The 19,315-nt window shown below is 50.8% G+C and overlaps 1 protein-coding gene across 5 annotated transcripts in view; it reads right to left on the bottom strand.

The window, feature by feature from the left end:
• GALNT13 (polypeptide N-acetylgalactosaminyltransferase 13) overlaps window positions 1-19,315 on the bottom strand; it is a 455,667-nt gene that overhangs the window by 85,327 nt on the left and 351,025 nt on the right. For 2 of the 5 annotated variants that reach the window (XM_075317226.1, XM_075317228.1), the window contains exon 11: window positions 6,233-6,262. The exons of the other annotated variants lie outside the window; for them this stretch is intronic. In XM_075317226.1, coding sequence (XP_075173341.1) covers window positions 6,233-6,262 — 30 coding nt within the window. The remainder of the gene's footprint in view (window positions 1-6,232; window positions 6,263-19,315) is intronic. 5 annotated transcript variants of the gene reach the window in all.

Here is a 19,315-nt window from a genome sequence, read left to right as displayed (position 1 = left end):
CTACCCACGGAGGGGCAACACAACACCTGGCTGCTCCCCTTCACCATCCCCGGGATCCCCGCATCGAGCAGCGGTGGTGCTACAAATCACCACAACCGTGGGTGGCGTCACGGACATTATCCCAACACCCCAAACAAATTATTATTATTATTATTATTATTATTTATTTATAGAGCACCATTAATTCCATGGTGCTGTACATGAGAAGGGGGTTACATACAAAATACGTATACAAGTTACAGTAGACAGACTAGTACAGAGGGAAGAGGGCCCTACCCTTGCGGGCTTACATTCTATAGGATTATGGGGAGGAGACAATAGGTGGGGTGTAGGTCAGGCGGCAGCTCCGCACGGTGGTCGGGCGGCAGCTCCGCACGGTGGTCGGGCGGCAGCTCCGCACGGTGGTCGGGCGGCAGCTCCGCACGGTGGTCGGGCGGCAGCTCCGCACGGTGGTCGGGCGGCAGCTGCGCACGGTGGTCGGGCGGCAGCTCCGCACGGTGGTCGGGCGGCAGCTCCGCACGGTGGTCGGGCGGCAGCTCCGCACGGTGGTCGGGCGGCAGCGAGTTCATTGTAGATTGTAGGCATTTCTGAACAGGTGCGTTTTCAGGTTCCGTTTGAAGTTTGCAAGGGTAGGGGATAGTCTGACGTGTTGAGGCAGCGAGTTCCAGGAGACTGGGGATGCTCGGGAGAAGTCTTGGAGTCGGTTGTGTGAGGAGCGAATGAGAGAGGAGGAGAGGAGGAGATCTTGGGAGGACCGGAGGTGACGTGTTGGAGTGTAGTGGGAGAGTAGTTCGGAGATGTACGGAGGGGAAAGATTATGCACAGCTTTGTAGGTCAGTGTTAGAAGTTTGAATTGGATACGGTGGAAGATTGGAAGCCAGTGGAGGGACATGCAGAGAGGAGAAGCGGGGTGGTATTGAGGAGAGAGGTGGATAAGTCGGGCAGCAGAGTTAAGGATGGACTGGAGAGGGGCAAGCGTGTTGGCAGGGAGGCCACAGAGGAGGATGTTACAGTAGTCGAGGCGGGAGATTATGAGGGCATGCACTAGCATTTTAGTAGATTGCAAATTGAGGAAAGGGCGGATTCTGGAAATATTTTTGAGTTGAAGACGGCAGGAGGTGGTGAGGGATTGGATGTGTGGTATGAAGGATAAGGCAGAGTCAAAGGTCACTCCGAGGCAGCGAACTTTGGGTACTGGCGAGAGCGTGGTGTTATTTATTGTAATAGATAGATCAGGTGGAGAGTGTAGGTGAGACGGAGGAAAGATGATTAGTTCAGTTTTGGCCACATTGAGCTTTAGGAAGCGAGAGGAGAAGAAGGAGGATATAGCAGATAGACATTTCGGGATTTTGGACAGCAGAGATGTGGCATCTGGGCCAGAGAGGTAGATCTGGGTGTCGTCGGCATATAGGTGGTATTGGAAGCCATGGGACTTTATGAGTTGTCCCAGGCCAAATGTGTAGATAGAGAAAAGTAGGGGTCCTAGGACAGAGCCTTGAGGGACGCCAACAGAGAGATGGTGGGATGAAGAGGTTGTGTGGGAGTGGGAGACACTAAAAGTGCGATTTGAGAGGTATGAAGAGATCCAAGAGAGGGCAAGATCTCTGACACCAAGGGAAGAGAGGGTCTGTAATAGGAGGGAGTGGTCAACGGTATCGTACCCCCCCTTTCACTCACGGGCGAGGAGCGCCGCTCGAGAAACCCCCCGGGATCCGGCCCACGGCTCGAGCCACCACTGAGCAGCCGTCGGACCCGAGCAGAAGGGGTGAGCGCGGTGTGCTGACACCCTCCTCCCCGCCCGCGACAACGGCACTGTATGTCCTCATCCTGGGCCCATCCTGGTATATATGTCCCTCATCCTGGTATATATTTTTTCAACTTGGGCCCATCCTGGTATATATGTCCCACATCTTGGTATAGATATTCCCCATCCTGGTATACACATTATATCCCAAAAGTGAGTACATTCCTCACATTTTTGTAAATATTTTGTTGTATCGTTTCATGGGACAACACTGCAGATCTGATCCTGTGATACAATGTACAGTGTCAGTGTGTAGCTTGTATAACAGTGTAAATGTGGTGTCCTCTAAATAACTCAACAAACAGCCATTAATATCTAAACTGCTGGCAACAAAAGTGAGTACACCCCTAAGTGAAAATGGCCAAATTGTGCCCAATTAGCCATTTTCCCTCCTTGGTGTCATGTGACTCATTAGTGTTACAAAGTCTTAGGTGTGAATGGGGAGCAGGGGTGGTACATTTGGTGTTATCTCACACACTCTCTCATACTGGTCACTGGAAGTTCAACATGGCTCCTCATGGCAAAGAATTCTCTGAGGATCTGAAAAAAATTGTTGCTCTATATAAAGATGGTCAAGGCTATAAGAAGATTACCAGCACCCTAAGCTACAGCACAGTGGCCAAGACCATACAGTGGTTTAACAAGACAGGATCCACTCAGAACAGGCCTCACCATGGTTGACCAGAGAAGCCGAGTGCACGTGCTTAGCATCATATCCAGAGATTACCTTTTCAGAATAGATTTATGAGTGCTTCCAGCATTGCTGCAGACGTTACAGGGCTGGGGGGGTTCAGCCTGTCAGTGCTCAGACCATATGCCGCACACTGCATTACATTGGTCAAGGCTATCATCCCAGAAGGAAGCCTCTTATAAATATGAGGCGCAAGAAAGCACGTAAACAGTTAGCTGAAGACAAGCAGACTAAGCACATGGATTACTGAAACCATGTCCTGTCCTGTGGTCTGATGAGACCAAGATAAACCTATGTGGTTCAGATGATGCCAAACATGTGTGGTAGCAATCATATGAGAAAGGACAAAGACAAGTGCGGCCTGCCTACAGTCAGGCATAGTGGTGGGAATCCAATGATTTAGGGGTCCATGAGTGCTGCCGACTGTGGTAAGATACACTTCATTGAAGGAACCATGAACACCAACATGTACTGTGATATACTGAAGAAAAGCATGATCCCCGCCCTTCAGAAACTGGGCCGCAGGTCAGTATTCCAGCATGATAATGACCCCAAACACCTCCAAGACTGTCTTGCTAAAGAAATGGAGGGCAAAGGTGATGGACTGGCTAAGGCGGGCTTTGCACGTTGCAACATCGGTAACAATGTGTTACCGATGCTGCAGCGATAGTCCCGCCCCCGTCGCACGTTCGATACATAGTGAAAGCTGCCGTAGCGATTATTATCGCTACGGCAGCTTTACACGCACATACCTGCCGTGCGACGTCCCTCTGGCCGGCGACCCGCCTCCTTCCTTAGGGGGCGGGTCGTGCGGCGTCACAGTGACGTCACACGCCAGGCGGCCAATTAAAGTGGAGGGGCGGAGATGAGCAGGATGTAAACATCCCGCCCACCTCCGTCCTTCTCATTGCAGCCGGGAGGCAGGTAAGGTGAAGTTCCTCGCTCCTGCGGCTTCACACACAGCGATGTGTGCGGCCGCAGGAACGAGGAACTACATCGTACCTGTCGCTCCCCCGGCATTATGGAAATGTCGGAGGCTGCAGCGATGATACGATGACGACGATTTTGCGCTCGTTCATCGTATCATCTAGGATTTACACACTACGACATCGCAAGTGACGCCGGATGTGCGTCACTTTCGATTTGACCCCACCGACATCGCACCTGCGATGTCGTAGTGTGCAAAGCCCGCCTAAGTGTCACCAGATCTAAACCCTATGGAGCATCTGTGGGGCCTCCTCAAATGGAAGGTGGAGGAGTGCAAGGTCTCTAACATCCACCAGCTTCGTGATGTCATCATGGAGGATAGAAGAGGATCCAGCAGCTCCTGTGAAGCTCTAGTGAACTCCATGCCCAAGAGAGTTAAGGCAATGCTTAAAAATAATGGTGGTCACACAAAATATTGACACTTTGGGCACAATTTGGCCCCTTTAACAGCGGTTTAGACATTAATGGCTGTGTGTTGAGTTACTTAGAGGACACCAAATTTACACTGTTATACAAGCTGCACACTGTATACATTTTATCACAGTGTCAGATCTGCAGTGTTGTCCCATGAAGAGATATTTTAAAATATTTACAAAACTGTGAGGGGTGTACTCACTTTTGTGATATACTGTATATCCCCCATCCTGGCCTCCTTCCAGGTTAATATCTCCCCATTCTAGCATGTATGACACCCTCCTGGTATATATGTCCCCATTCTGGCCCCATCCTAGTATATATGTCCCCCATCTTGGGCCCATCCTGGTATATACAGTATGTCCCCGTCCTTGTATATGATGGGGACATACATACAAGGACGGGGACATATATACCATGGTGGGCCCAAGATGGGGGACATATATACCAGGATTGGGCCAGAATATTTATGTTCCCATCCTGGTATATATGTCCCCATCCTTGTATATATGTCCCTCATCCTGATATATATGATATATATGTTCCCATCCTGGTATATATGTCTCCATCCTGGTATATATGAAAGTAAAAACTGAAAACATTCTACCTACCTTCCCCGGCTCCCCAGTCTCTCTCTGTAGCCGACATAGAGGCCAACCGCTGACATCACTGTTCCTGCTATAGCAAGGCATGATGTCACTGTCATGGGCATGTTGACATCAGCTGCTGGCCTCTGTTTGGCCGGCAGCGTATATTGCAGTACAGGGTCCCGATGATTTTCTGCACAACAATGCTTTTCAGCTAGATGTGCGCCCTCCCAACCCCAGGCCCAGTCAAGGTGGTGACCTCTGCGACCGCAATCAATGCACCCCTGTAAGTACTTGTCGGGTCCTTAAATCAGACCAGAATAGTGCAAACTGTGATTTTTTTTTCCACACATCTGCATAGTACACCCCTCTGAAAGATCTCTATCAGATTTGGCAGGTTTGAAGATATTAATAATTACTTACTCTAGCACTAACTAACGTACCTTTAAAATTACCAGGTTATAAACATAGAATTAAAGGGGTTGTCCAGATCTGAAAACTTTTTTTTTGTTTTTTTTGTAACTTAAATGCATGTATTTGGGGCTAAAAATATTTTTTACAATTGGATTTCCTTAAAAAATTTGCACCGTTTGGCTTTTACAGCACAAATAAAGAGATACAAACTCTCGCATTGGACCAGTATAATGAGCTCACTGACTGATTCTCAGTTGAAGGGAACCTGTCACCAGTTTTTCGGCCTATAAGCTGCAGCCACCACCACCGGGCTCTTATATACAGCATTCTAACATACTGTATATAAGAGCCCAGGCCGCTGTGTAGAACATAAAAAACACTTTATAATACTCACCTAAACCGGTTGCTGTGGTGGACTTGGGTCAAATGGGTGTCTTCGTCCTCCGGTGCCGGCGCCACCTCTTTCGGCCTTCTTTGCCGCCGCCTGTGTCGTCCTTCTGAAGCCGCAGTGCATGACGCGTCTAACTTCATCCACACTCACCGGCATTCAGGTCCTGAGCAGGGCAGATCAAAGTATTGTAGTGCGCATGTGCAGGACCGGTGAGTGTCTATGACGTAAGTGCATCATACACACAGGCTTCAGAAGGAGGATGAAGATGGCCGAAAGAGGAGGCGCCAGCACCGGAGACACCCATATGAGCCACATCCACGACTGGTTTAGGTGAGTATTATAAAGTGTTTTTTATGTTCTACACAGCGGCCTGGGCTCTTATATACAGGATTTTAGAATGCTGTATATAAGAGCCCAGTGGTGGTGGCCACAGCTTATAGGCCAAAAAACTAGTGACAGGTTCCCTTTAACGTATTCTGAAACTAGCATTAGACTGTGCAACATAGAGTCTACAGGAAGTAAACAGTGCCAAATTCTTAATATAACCTAATTATATAAATGATTATTAGCCATAAATACATGCATTTAAATAAAAAAAATAAAAATATTGGACAACCCCTTTAAGGAGAAGCAGGCCCGCTCCAAAAAGTGCTGGATTTGCTGAAAGAGAAAATTGTTTTTCCCGCTGTTCCATCTGTTGCTTTTGCACTCGGTTTGAGATGTTTCTCTGCTTTATTGATTTTTTGTTCGGATTTATTTATTTTTTTTTTTATTTTCACGCGGGGTTGGAGATGGGTGAAATTGTTCTGTTTGTTGCGGCCAGCTTAATATCTGTGGTTATAGGACCTGGTGGCAGGTGGGTGTTTGGTCATATACATTGTACTGTAAGAGAAATACATTGGGTTATACTAATCTAGGTTTAAAATATTACAAAAATGTCTTACCTCAAAATTATATTCCCATTTACCCGCATACTGACAAAAAGGAAAAACACACATGAATGAATCACATACGGTTCAATATGGCAACGCATGAGACAGTCGCGGCTCACACACACTACACAGACCGAGGGCTGAATATGGAGCACAGGGAAAGCGAAAATATCACACACAAAGGACACTGTTCTAGATTTACGGCAAGTTTATATCAATTAGCCCCACGGTGCAGTAAAGGAGCTCAGGGTAATGTCCCAACTTCAACTCTGCAGCAATGTCTTCCCCTCTCTGGGCTGAGATTGCTTAGTTCCTAGTTCTCTAAAGGCCGCTTTACACGCTATGACATAACTAAAGCGATCTCGTTGGGGTCACGGAATTTGTGACGCACATCCGGCCGCGTTAGCGATGTCGTTGCGTGTGACACCTATTAGCGATTTTCAGTCGTTGCAAAAACGTGAAAAATCGCTCATCGGTGACATCCCCCTCCCCAATCTCGATTATCGTTGCTGCTGCAGCTACGATGTAGTTCGTCGTTCCTGCGGCAGCACACATCGCTACGTGTGACACCACAGGAACGAGGAACATCTCCTTACCTGCGTCCCGCCCGCAATGAGGAAGGAAGGAAGGAGGTGGGCCGGATGTTCGTCTCGCTTATCTCCGCCCCCCACTTCTATTGGGCGGCCGCTTAGTGACGTTGCTGTGACGCTGAATGAACCGCCCCCTTAGAAAGGAGGCGGTTCGCTGGTCACAGCGACGTCGCTAGGCAGGTAAGTATGTGTGACGGGTCCGAGCGATGTTGTGCACCACGGGCAGCGATTTGCCCGTGTCGCACAACCGACAGGGGCGGGTATGCACGCTAGCGATATCGGTAACAATATCGCGCATATGAAGTGACCTTAAGTCAAGAATTAAACAGTTGTCTCCTTATTGTGGAATGAGGCTTTTCTTAGGATTCAAACTCACAACCTCTTACATGACAGGCAGCAGAAACAACATTGTATGTTCTCCTTTATAGGCACTCTGTACTGGTATATAGTGATACACATCTTTATACTAAATCTCTCTCTCTCTCATATATATATATATATATATATATATATATATATATATATATATAGATAGATATGTTGCAGTGTGGTCAGAAGTGTTGGGCGGGACTGACCATCCACATACCTTCCCCTCAGGGGTGTGTCTGGGAGGATATCATGTGTCTGGTTGTGATCAGATGGAGGTCTACCAGGGTCCTGGAAGAACATGGCCCTGCTGAAGCACATGATGAGACCATGTGGGGGGTGTGCTGCAACACCTGAACAGGTATTCCCAGGAGAAGGGGGTTGTGAGCTGACTGGGTGTCAGTAAGTGAAGACCGCCATATTTGTCTTCACTCGGATACAGCTGAGAGGTCAGTGAGTAAAGGCTGGGATGCCTGCACTGGGACGCTGTGTGTATGAAGCCTTGCAGATATACTCGCTATTGGAACAGACGATGGATAGTGGCATGTTCCTGTAATTGTGTTGAAATGATGAAATGAACTGTATTAGCGGTTTATGACATGCTTGAATAAACTGCATGGACTGTTGGACTGTTTAAGTGACAAAGTGCTCTTGTGTGCCTCAATCCCACTACCAGACGTGTCTCCCCAATACATTCGGGGCGCAGGTCATTACAATATATATATATATATATATATATATATATATATATATATATATATATATATATATATATATATATATCGAAATCTGTATATATAATAAAATAAAGTGTCCCCACTTCCAAAAAGAAGATTTTGTTCCTTACAAACAAATTTTTTTCATTATATAGTAAAGGGGGTGCCCAGACTTGGTACATAAGCACATGAAGTGCAATATATGCTAAAGTGCTAGTGATATGGATTTTTCACCAGAACATTAGCCTATATTGCACTTTATGCCTCCTTATTAATTGCATTATGGCATATCTGCATTAGTATGGTGATAAATGGTTGTTTATTATGACAAACACAAGGGACTATATAAATATTCAGTGCATTATGTTCTTCCTTGAGACAGTGTCAATGTTTTAAGCCCAAACGTTGCACTACACTTCATGGGATAATAAGGAGTCAGTCTTTTTTGAACATTAACATGGATGATTGGATGGATGGATAAACTGAGTGTTACGGGTGTGTCACGATTGACAGACAGTCCTGTGATGTCCGACTGTAGATGGTCGCAGCATTTGGCTGCGCAAACTGCTCCCTGACATTCTATTCTTTCTATTGTGGTATAAATGGTATCCTATGTACCTTCTCTGCTTGGGGTTAATCCTTTTCCTTTTAGGACCCTGCGGATATCCTCAACTTTCAGCTGTTAATCATCATCACTCCTACTTGTATCCTTAAATACCCACATTTCCCCTTGGTGTTTGCTGGTGATAGAATTAAATTCCTATACAGACCATGGATGCAAGCAGGCGGCTTGTATTCATCTGAAGAAACGTTGTTGTTTGTTGGTCTACATCTCTATGACTCTTCTTGGAGATAACTTGTTTGTTCACTTCCCCGTTTGTGCTCCCTGTGTCTTCTTTAGAGCTTAGGGGGGATGACTAAGCGCTCATCCCATCCGTTCCTTACCTAGTGCCTAGTTCAGGGTCAGCCAGAGCCAGGTATTCTGTTTGGCGCATAGGTGCGGAACCTATCTAGGGTGGCCAGGGGAGCCAAGGGTCAGTGGAAGGTTTGGTCAGTGGTCACCATCTGCCACTTGCCTAGACACAGGGTTTCCCTTCCATCCCTTTTTGCTGTTCACTTGGTGTTTACCCATACCTAGTGTGGCACAGACAGACAGATATATGGAATGATAGATAGATAGATAGATAGATAAAGGGATAGATAGATATAGGGATAGATAGATAGATAGATAGATAGAGGGATAGATAGATATAGGGATAGATAGATAGATAGATAGATAGATGGATAGATAGATAGAGGGATAGATAGATATAGGGATAGATAGATAGATAGATAGATAGATAGATAGATAGATAGATAGATAGATGGATAGATAGAGGGATAGATAGATATAGGGATAGATAGTTAGATAGATAGATAGATAGATAGATAGATAGATAGATAGATAGCGGGATAGATAGATATAGGGATAGATAGATAGATAGATAGATAGATAGATAGATAGATAGATAGATAGATAGAGGGATAGATAGATAGAGGGATACATAGATAGATAGATAGATAGATAGATAGATAGATGGATAGATAGAGGGATAGATAGAGGGATAGATAGATAGAGGGATAGATAGATAGATAGAGGGATAGATAGATAGATAGAGGGATAGATAGATAGATAGATAGATAGAGGGATAGATAGATAGATAGATAGATAGATAGAGGGATAGATAGAGGGATAGATAGATAGAGGGATAGATAGATAGATAGATAGATAGAGGGATAGATAGACAGATAGATAGAGGGATAGATAGAGGGATAGAGGGATAGATAGATAGATAGATAGATAGATAGATAGATAGAGGGATAGAGGGATAAATAGATAGATAGATGGATAGATAGAGGGATAGATAGATAGATAGAGGGAGAGATAGATAGATAGATAGATAGAGGGATAGATAGATAGATAGATAGATAGATAGATAGATAGATATGTGTCGCCCTGGGCAAGCCAGGGGACACAGGTCACAACACCACCACACCCCACATCCCAGGTAGGCACACCTAAGCTGAACCAAAAATCCTTGTTGCCTTCCTCCAGGAGTCTGATGATGCACACCAGGGGGTGGGCCAGGCGGTTGGCTCCGCCCACCGAGGAGCTCACAACTCTGGAGGCGGGAAAACCAGGCAGAACAGTCAGGGAGGAGGAAGTGGAAGGAGTGGAGGAGTAGCCCAGTGTGGCTAAAGTAAACAACCAAGTGACAGAAAAGAAAGAAAAGTGGTAAAGGAGGAAAGCAAGTGTGGTGACAGAGAGAGAGAGAGAAGCCTGAAGGTCCAGCTTTGTGTAGGGCCAGAACAGCAAGGTCAGCGACGGCGGTGACTGTCCGGAGGGGGACCGTTTGGAAGTTCCTGGAAGGACCCCGTTGGCTGTGTGCCCGGTGGTCTGGAGCAGTGTTCCGAAAGACAGTCAGCACCAGGGCAGGGGCCTCTCGGACCCCGGCAAGGCTAGGAGTCGCCAAATTTGCCGAATCCGTCAGTGAAGGGGACGTAGATTCCCCCAACAACCAAGTCCCGATTGAAGGCAACAGCCCAACCCGTACAACAGAGGCACCGCCACCGCCAGGGCACCAGCCTCTGAGGGCCAGCGCCTGCGGGCAAAGTGTAGTGCTCCTCCGGCCCAGCTTGAAGCCGGGGAGCGGGTTACCGGTGGGGACCCATCGCAACCAACCGTACATACAGGTGCAAGGAAGAGGGACATCACCGTCACCTACCGGGAAAGCAAAGCAGCCGTCTGTGGGACCGTCCTACCAGCCGTTTGGTTTACCGTACAAACTGTGTCCACGTCTCAGGCTGAGTGAGTACCACAGTGCCGCAAGGCACAGCGCTGTCCCCGCGTCCCTGCGCCCACCAAGCCCTGCACCTCCCAAGCCATCACCGGGCCCCGGGATCACCAACCCCTACCCACGGAGGGGCAACACAACACCTGGCTGCTCCCCATCACCATCCCCGGGATCCCCGCATTAAGCAGCGGTGGTGCTACACATCACCAGAACCGTGGGTGGCGTCACGGACATTATCCCAACACCCCAAACAACCCCCCTTTCACTCACGGGCGAGGAGTGCCACTCGAGGAAACCCCCCGGGATCCGGCCTACGGCTCGAGCCACCACTGAGCAGCCGGACCCGAGCAGAAGGGGTGAGCGCGGTGTGCTGACACCCTCCTCCCCGCCCGCGACAACTTGGCGTCACGAACAGGATCCTACCGCTCTGCCGTTGGGTAGAGGTGCGCCTTGTTACCGCCGGAGGTATCCGGCAGAAAAATTGCAGAAGCCGCCATCTTTGGCGCGAAAAGTTCCCGCTCGAGCGTCTTCTCGAGCAGTAGAGGCGCGAAGGTCAAAACCCCGCCCCGAGAGAGGAGGGGCCGGAAAGAGCTAAGGGGGACGGAAACAAGATGTCTGCGCCCGACGGAGCCGCTGGAGGAGCGGTGGTCGCAGCCGCAGCGGCACCCGCGGATGGGAATGGACCTGCCCAGGTCCTGGCCGTACCGGCGGGAGGTGCCGCGGCCTCCACGCTCGCTCAGGTCATGCCGTTTTCCTTGCCCTATGCGCCCGGAGCTGCCTGGCTACCGCAGTATGACGGGAAACCGGATGCCCTACAGGCCTTCCGGAAAAAGCTTAACCCGTTGCTAGAGCTGTACCCCCTGACTGATAAGCAACGTGCAGCGATAGTGCTAGGCCAGTTAACCGGTGCGGCGGAGCAGGAAGCGGAGACCTGGGCCGAGGGGGACCGGCTCTCTGTAGCCACCATCTTTGAGAAGCTACAGACTGCCTTCGAGACCCGGACTGAAGCTGAGCTGAGGATGCAGTTTTACCAGTGCCGGCAACGAGCTGGGGATAGCATTCGGGACTATGCTCTACGTCTGCAGACCGCCCTCCGCACGCTGAAGCGGGCGAATCCTATTAATGAGGCGGATAGCAACAAGATGTTAGTGGAGCAATTTGCGCAGGGGATGAGGTCCCCTGAGGACCGTAAGCAACTCCGGCTGTGGGCCCTGGAACACCCTGATGTGGACTTTGCTGTGTTAAAGGAGCGGGCCATTAAAGCACTACAGCCCCCAGCAACCGAAGGTCTGGAACCCGCCCCGTGGCCCGTTGAGACGGCTCCCGTTGTGGCGGCCTCAGCCAAATCAACCGCTCCAACATCTGCAGCCCCGAGCAGCACAGTGGAAGAACTGGCAGCCCAGGTCCGTCGCATGGACGGAGACCTTGCCAAAATCCTGGCTGCACTACAACCTCTGACCAGACCTCAGCCTCCAGCACAGATCCAGCTTGCTGACAGTCCCGAGGATGTTCCCTGGATGCAGCGGAAAAGTGCTAACAACCCGCGGAGCAGACCCCCAATCTGCTACAAGTGCCGTAAGCCGGGTCATTACTACCGACAGTGCCCGTTAAACGGACAACCCCTGGGGCCCCGGGCCAATCCTCAGGAGTAGAACATCGTGGCCCCCCCGACTGGCGGGACCGATATATCGGGGCCCGCCCTATCATCCCCGTGGCTGTGGACGGCATACCAGTGATGGCTCTCTTGGACACTGGATCACAGGTAACTACCATACCGTACACGTTATATCAGCGGTATTGGGCCGTAGATGAACTGGCGCCCCCAGACAATAGTATAACATTGATTGCTGCTAATGGACTTCCATTGACCCAGGTGGGGTATAAACAAGTAGCTATGACAGTGGGGCAAGCCGAACTGCAACACCAGGGTATGATTGTGATCATGAATGAACCCAGTGATCATAACCCGAAAATAGTGCTGGGAACCAATGTGATGGAGCACTGCATGGATGATGTGTTAACCCTATTGCAACAGTTGGCCGCCACGGTGGCAGGGAGCCGGCAGAGGGCTGTGCAGCGTGAGATCCGAGCCCTGATGTACCGCCAGCATGTAAGCTCAACAGGAGGGGAGATTGGTGGAGTGAGAGTGATGGATGTTGCTCCATTGACTGTGCCCCCTAGGAGCGAGATGATGATCTGGTGTAGGGCAGCAGTAGGGTCTCAGGGGCGTGACTACCCTGCAATGATGGAGCCCCTGCCTTCCGAGCACTGGCCCACTGTAATGGCCGCCCGAGGGGTGGTGGATGTGAAGAAAGGGAGAGTGCCTGTGAGAGTGCTGAACTGTGGAGAGGAAGAAGTCAGGCTTCCCCGGTATGCCACCATTGCCAAGCTGCTCACCCTGGACCCTCACACTATCCAGGAAACCAGTCCATCTACACCCCCACCTACCACCAGGACTTCCCCACACCAGGGGGAGACAAAGGAGTGGCATCAACAGCTACATGTAGGCACTGATGACACCCCCACACATCACAGGGCAGGGGTATACAGGGTGGTGCAGGAGTATGAACAGGTTTTTAGTAAGCACCCCCTAGACTTTGGGCAGATTAAGGGGGTCCAACATCACATCCCCACCGGTGAACATCCCCCTATCAAAGAGAGGTATAGACCTATTCCCCCTGCACATTACCAGTGTGCCAAGGATATGTTGAGGAATATGAAGGAGGCAGGGGTTATTCGGGACAGCTGTAGTCCCTGGGCCGCTCCGTTGGTGCTGGTCAAGAAGAAGGATGGTACCATGCGGATGTGTGTGGACTACCGGAAGATCAACCAGATAACCCATAAAGATGCCTATCCATTACCTCGGATTGAAGAGTCTTTGGCTGCGCTGAGAACTGCAAACTACTTCTCGACCCTTGACCTCACCAGCGGATACTGGCAAGTGGCTGTGGCCCCAGAAGATCGGGAGAAAACCGCTTTCACCACCCCGATGGGGCTATGCGAATTCAATAGTATGCCGTTCGGGCTGTGTAACGCCCCAGAAACCTTCCAACGGCTGATGGAGTGCTGTCTGGGACATCTAAACTTCGAGACCGTCCTGTTGTACTTGGATGATGTGATTGTTTATTCCCAGATGTACGAAGCCCATCTGGAGCACCTGGCCGAGGTGTTCGCGTCCCTTGCCAAGTATGGGATGAAATTGAAGCCCTCTAAGTGTCACCTGCTGAAACCCAGAGTGCAGTACCTGGGGCACGTGGTGAGTGCAGATGGTGTTGCCCCTGACCCTGAGAAGATTACTGCCATCCAGAGCTGGCCGAGGCCAACCACGGTGAGGGAAGTAAGGCAGTTCCTGGGCCTGGTGGGGTACTACCGGCGCTTTATCAAGGGATACACGAAGATGGCGGCCCCCATGCAAGACCTCCTCGTGGGACAGACCAAAGGTGGTAGACCCGTTGGAGCCCCACTGTCGTGGGAGGACAAGCATGAGGAGTCCTTTTGCCAGCTGAAGGCGGCCTTGACCGGAGAAGAGGTCCTGGCATACCCTGATTATGGGCGCCCGTTCATCCTCCACACGGATGCCAGTAACGTGGGGCTAGGAGCGGTCCTATCCCAGGTCCAGGATGGAAAGGAGAAGGTGATCGCCTATGCTAGCCGAAAACTCCGGCCGACCGAAAGGAACCCTGAGAACTATAGCTCCTTCAAGCTCGAGCTATTGGCATTGGTGTGGGCTATCACGGAGCGGTTCCGCCACTACCTGGCGGCAGCAACATTCACCGCGTTTACGGACAACAATCCGCTGACGCACCTGAACACGGCCAAGTTGGGCGCGCTAGAGCAGCGGTGGGTAGCCCGGCTAGCCAATTATGATTTCACCATCAAGTACCGGGCCGGGCGCGTCAACATCAATGCGGATGCACTCTCCCGGATGCCCCACCTGTCAGAAGAGGGGTGCGAGGATGACGACCTCGAGGAGATTGTGTTGCCTGCGTTTCACCAGCCGCCTACTGAGAGGGTACAAGTACATCAGCAACGAGTGGATCTGGACCCACGGCCCAGTCAAGAGTGGCAAGAAGCTCAGGATCAAGCGCCGGCTGTTCGCCTTGTCAAGACTCTGGTGGAGCAAGGTGCTACGGGAATAGACCCTGCCGCCCCAGCCGAAGCCCAACGCTTGTGGAAGGAACGTAAACGGCTTTACCTACACCAGGGGAAGCTGTACCGTGAGCTGATCAACCCGAAGACCCATGAGAAAATATGCCAGTTGGTCATTCCTCAAGCTGATGTTGCCACTGTCCTGAGGGCATACCATGATGGTGCTGGCCACTTCGGGTGGAAGAAGCTGGAGATGCTGTTGAGGGAGCGATTCTATTGGAGTGGGATGCGTGAATCGGTGGAAGCCTGGTGCCGGGAGTGCGGTCCTTGTACGCTAAGGAGAAAGGACGAGACTAGCCAGAGGGCACCCTTACATCCAATAGTCACCCATCAGCCGCTGGAATTGGTCGCCTTAGACCATGTCAAGCTCACCCCTAGCCGAAGTGGGTACACCTATGCATTGACCATGGTAGACCACTACTCCAGATTTATGGTGGTAGTCCCCGTTAAGGACCTAACTGGTCGAACTGCTGCTCGGGCGTTCCAGGCTTATTTCTGCCGACCCCATGGATACCCAGAAAAGGTGCTGACTGACCAAGGCCCGGCCTTTGAAGCAGAGGTGTTTCACGAATTCTGCCAGTTGTATGGCTGCAAGAAGATCCGGACCACTCCTTACCACGCCCAGACCAACGGCATGTGCGAGAAAATGAACCACCTGGTCCTGGGGCTTCTCAAGACGCTACCACTGGAAGAACGGAACCTGTGGCCGGAAAAGCTACCCGACCTGGTCGATATGTACAATAATATCCCCTCTAGCTCAACGAAGTGCACCCCAGCGTATCTGATGAGGGCTCGGCCCGGCCGCCTGCCGGTGGATCTGGAGATGGGACTGGAGACCCCCGAAGCACTCCCTTCGACGGTGGAGTGGGAAAGCCGGAGAAGAGCACAATACCGGCAAATCCAGGAGTATGTGGAGAAAAACCTCAGTCGAAGTCGAGAACAGCAGGAGCACCGGTTCAATCAGAAGGCGTCCGCGGATCCTTTCCAGCCAGGGGATGTAGTGCTGAAACGGAAGAGGAAAGCACACAAGCTGGATGATCAGTGGGAGCAAGTCTCTTATGTCATACAACCCACAGAATGGGAAGATGGGAAGGCCTACCAGATCAGTCGTGACCAAGGGGGCACCCTGGCCACAGTTTCCCGGGACCATCTAAAAAGGTGCCCTCCAGCGTTGAGGGCAGAGACTGAAGTACCGGTTCCTCCACCAGCGGAGAAGGCAGCAGAGGTAATCCACACGGTAATGGGTGACTTCCCCGCAAACTGGCCTACACAGAACGGCGCGGTGATTCTTCCAGTGATACTGTTCCCACAACCCGTGGATGAAGGAGTAGTGGAAGTGGTTAACCGTGAGCCAGAACCAGTGCCAGTGCCCAGGGATGAACCTGTACCCAGCTCCCCTACGCCCCCGCCTGCTCCACACTATAGCCGGGAGGAGGAACCGATTGTTCCCTCTACCCCACTGTCTAGCACCACTGACACCGGGCCCCGAAGGTCCACCCGTTCCAACCTAGGTAGACCTCCACTTAGGTACAGGGAGACCGTTCTGTAAGAAAAGGGGTCAGGGAATGTAAAGAGTGTTTGTTGTTTGAAAAGTTTAAAAGTTTAAAGAATGATGAAAATGATTACCGAACAGTAACCAGATTTGTTTTTGTGATTTGCAACCGGCTGGAGCCGGCACCGTTGTCCCTGTGGGGACTGTTTAAAAAAAAAAAATGCATGGGAACTATCCATGGACAAGCCCGTGAACTTTGCAGGGCAACCACAAACGTTAGTGGCTTGTAAATATGTTGGTTACCGTTACCGTTTCCGCAGGCCGCCTCCGGAGAGGCAGGTTGGAGGGAGGGCCCTGAGCAGAGCAGGCCAGGGCCCAGCCGCCAAAGGAACCGGTGGCTACCCTCTGGAGGGAAGGACAGATCCCGCTCGGGTACCGTGTGCTGGACTGTGGGTCAAGGGGTGCTGCCTGGGTTTTAGGGGCAGCATCAGGGCTAGGTTACTTGGGTGGGAGAGAGCGGAAACCGTGACCGTATACCGTTGAAACGTTAAAAGTAAAATGTGCCTCCCGTCTTGGGAAGATTTATTAAAAATGCTTATGTTTTGTTAACCCTGTTATCCCTTTTACAGAAAAATAAAACCGGTGTAGGACGGCAGCCCGCGGACGGTCTGCATTTTGCTAAGGGGGAATGTGTCGCCCTGGGCAAGCCAGGGGACACAGGTCACAACATCACCACACCCCACATCCCAGGTAGGCACACCTAAGCTGAACCAAAAATCCTTGTTGCCTTCCTCCAGGAGTCTGATGATGCACACCAGGGGGTGGGCCAGGCGGTTGGCTCCGCCCACCGAGGAGCTCACAACTCTGGAGGCGGGAAAACCAGGCAGAACAGTCAGGGAGGAGGAAGTGGAAGGAGTGGAGGAGTAGCCCAGTGTGGCTAAAGTAAACAACCAAGTGACAGAAAAGAAAGAAAAGTGGTAAAGGAGGAAAGCAAGTGTGGTGACAGAGAGAGAGAGAGAAGCCTGAAGGTCCAGCTTTGTGTAGGGCCAGAACAGCAAGGTCAGCGACGGCGGTGACTGTCCGGAGGGGAACCGTTTGGAAGTTCCTGGAAGGACCCCGTTGGCTGTGTGCCCGGTGGTCTGGAGCAGTGTTCCGAAAGACAGTCAGCACCAGGGCAGGGGCCTCTCGGACCCCGGCAAGGCTAGGAGTCGCCAAATTTGCCGAATCCGTCAGTGAAGGGGACGTAGATTCCCCCAACAACCAAGTCCCGATTGAAGGCAACAGCCCAACCCGTACAACAGAGGCACCGCCACCGCCAGGGCACCAGCCTCTGAGGGCCAGCGCCTGCGGGCAAAGTGTAGTGCTCCTCCGGCCCAGCTTGAAGCCGGGGAGCGGGTTACCGGTGGGGACCCATCGCAACCAACCGTACATACAGGTGCAAGGAAGAGGGACATCACCGTCACCTACCGGGAAAGCAAAGCAGCCGTCTGTGGGACCGTCCTACCAGCCGTTTGGTTTACCGTACAAACTGTGTCCACGTCTCAGGCTGAGTGAGTACCACAGTGCCGCAAGGCACAGCGCTGTCCCCGCGTCCCTGCGCCCACCAGGCCCTGCACCCCCCCAAGCCATCACCGGGACCCCCGGGATCACCAACCCCTACCCACGGAGGGGCAACACAACACCTGGCTGCTCCCCATCACCATCCCCGGGATCCCCGCATTAAGCAGCGGTGGTGCTACACATCACCACAACCGTGGGTGGCGTCACGGACATTATCCCAACACCCCAAACAACCCCCCTTTTACTCACGGGCGAGGAGTGCCGCTCGAGGAAACCCCCCGGGATCCGGCCTACGGCTCGAGCCACCACTGAGCAGCCGGACCCGAGCAGAAGGGGTGAGCGCGGTGTGCTGACACCCTCCTCCCCGCCCGCGACAGATAGATAGAGGGATAGATAGATAGATAGATAGATAGATAGAGGGATAGATAGATGGATAGATAGATAGAGGGATAGATAGAGGGATAGATAGAGGGATAGATAGATAGAGGGATAGATAGATAGATAGATAGATAGATAGATAGATAGATAGATAGAGGGATAGATAGAGGGATAGATAGATAGATAGAGGGATATATATATCTGTAGATAGATAGGTGGCAGGTGATGGTGATTTTCCATCATGATGTCCTCTCCTGTCCTCTCTCCTCTGCAGGTGACCCACTTAGAGGACTGTAGAAAAGTCATCACTTTACATTTCTCTGGCAAATTTGAGCATTTATAACAAATCTAATGTTCCTCGGTGAGTGTCCTCGCTGCTCCCGCATTGTTATATAAATGCTCCTCCATGTATGGCGGCTTTGTCTGCAGTCGGCGGCACTTTCCCGGTATAAGTTTATAGCCGGGGGCTGCAGTCTGTCATATGACGCTCGTGTGTAATTCAGTGACTGCTTCAGTTACTAGAGTTCATTAATATAATCTGCAGAATGATGACTAATTAATGCTGTAATGTTAATTAATTATTAACGTGTACCTGTCATTTTCCAACGTGCGGAGCTTATGGAGGTTACATCGCTGCTGTGGGATCTGTGAAGTGTAACATTTATACTCCCGGAATCACAGAAATTCCAGATATCACTAATGCTGGGTATAAAAAGACAACTGGGCTGCAAAAATCCAAGCTTTGTCTCACATTTCCAGGAGGAATAACTGAGGAATGACACTGAAGACAGAGTGATAAGAAAAGGAGCGACGATGAGTGCTCTTGAATTATTTTAGCTACCTAGAGGATATCTCTAGCTGGACAGATACACGTTTGCGGTACGTTTTCAGCCTGCAATTTTTTTTATTTTTTTTTGGGGGGGGGGGGGGGGGGCGCTGAAAATAACGAAAAATAAGGCATGAATATAAATGTGGAAGGGAAACATGCCATAGGACCAGGCTTCGTTAGT

This window comes from Anomaloglossus baeobatrachus, chromosome 7 (genome assembly GCF_048569485.1).
Source record: "Anomaloglossus baeobatrachus isolate aAnoBae1 chromosome 7, aAnoBae1.hap1, whole genome shotgun sequence".
Lineage (NCBI taxonomy): Eukaryota > Metazoa > Chordata > Amphibia > Anura > Aromobatidae > Anomaloglossus > Anomaloglossus baeobatrachus.
Note: the sequence above shows the minus strand (reverse complement) of the source record. Positions and strands in the feature narration are given on the sequence as shown.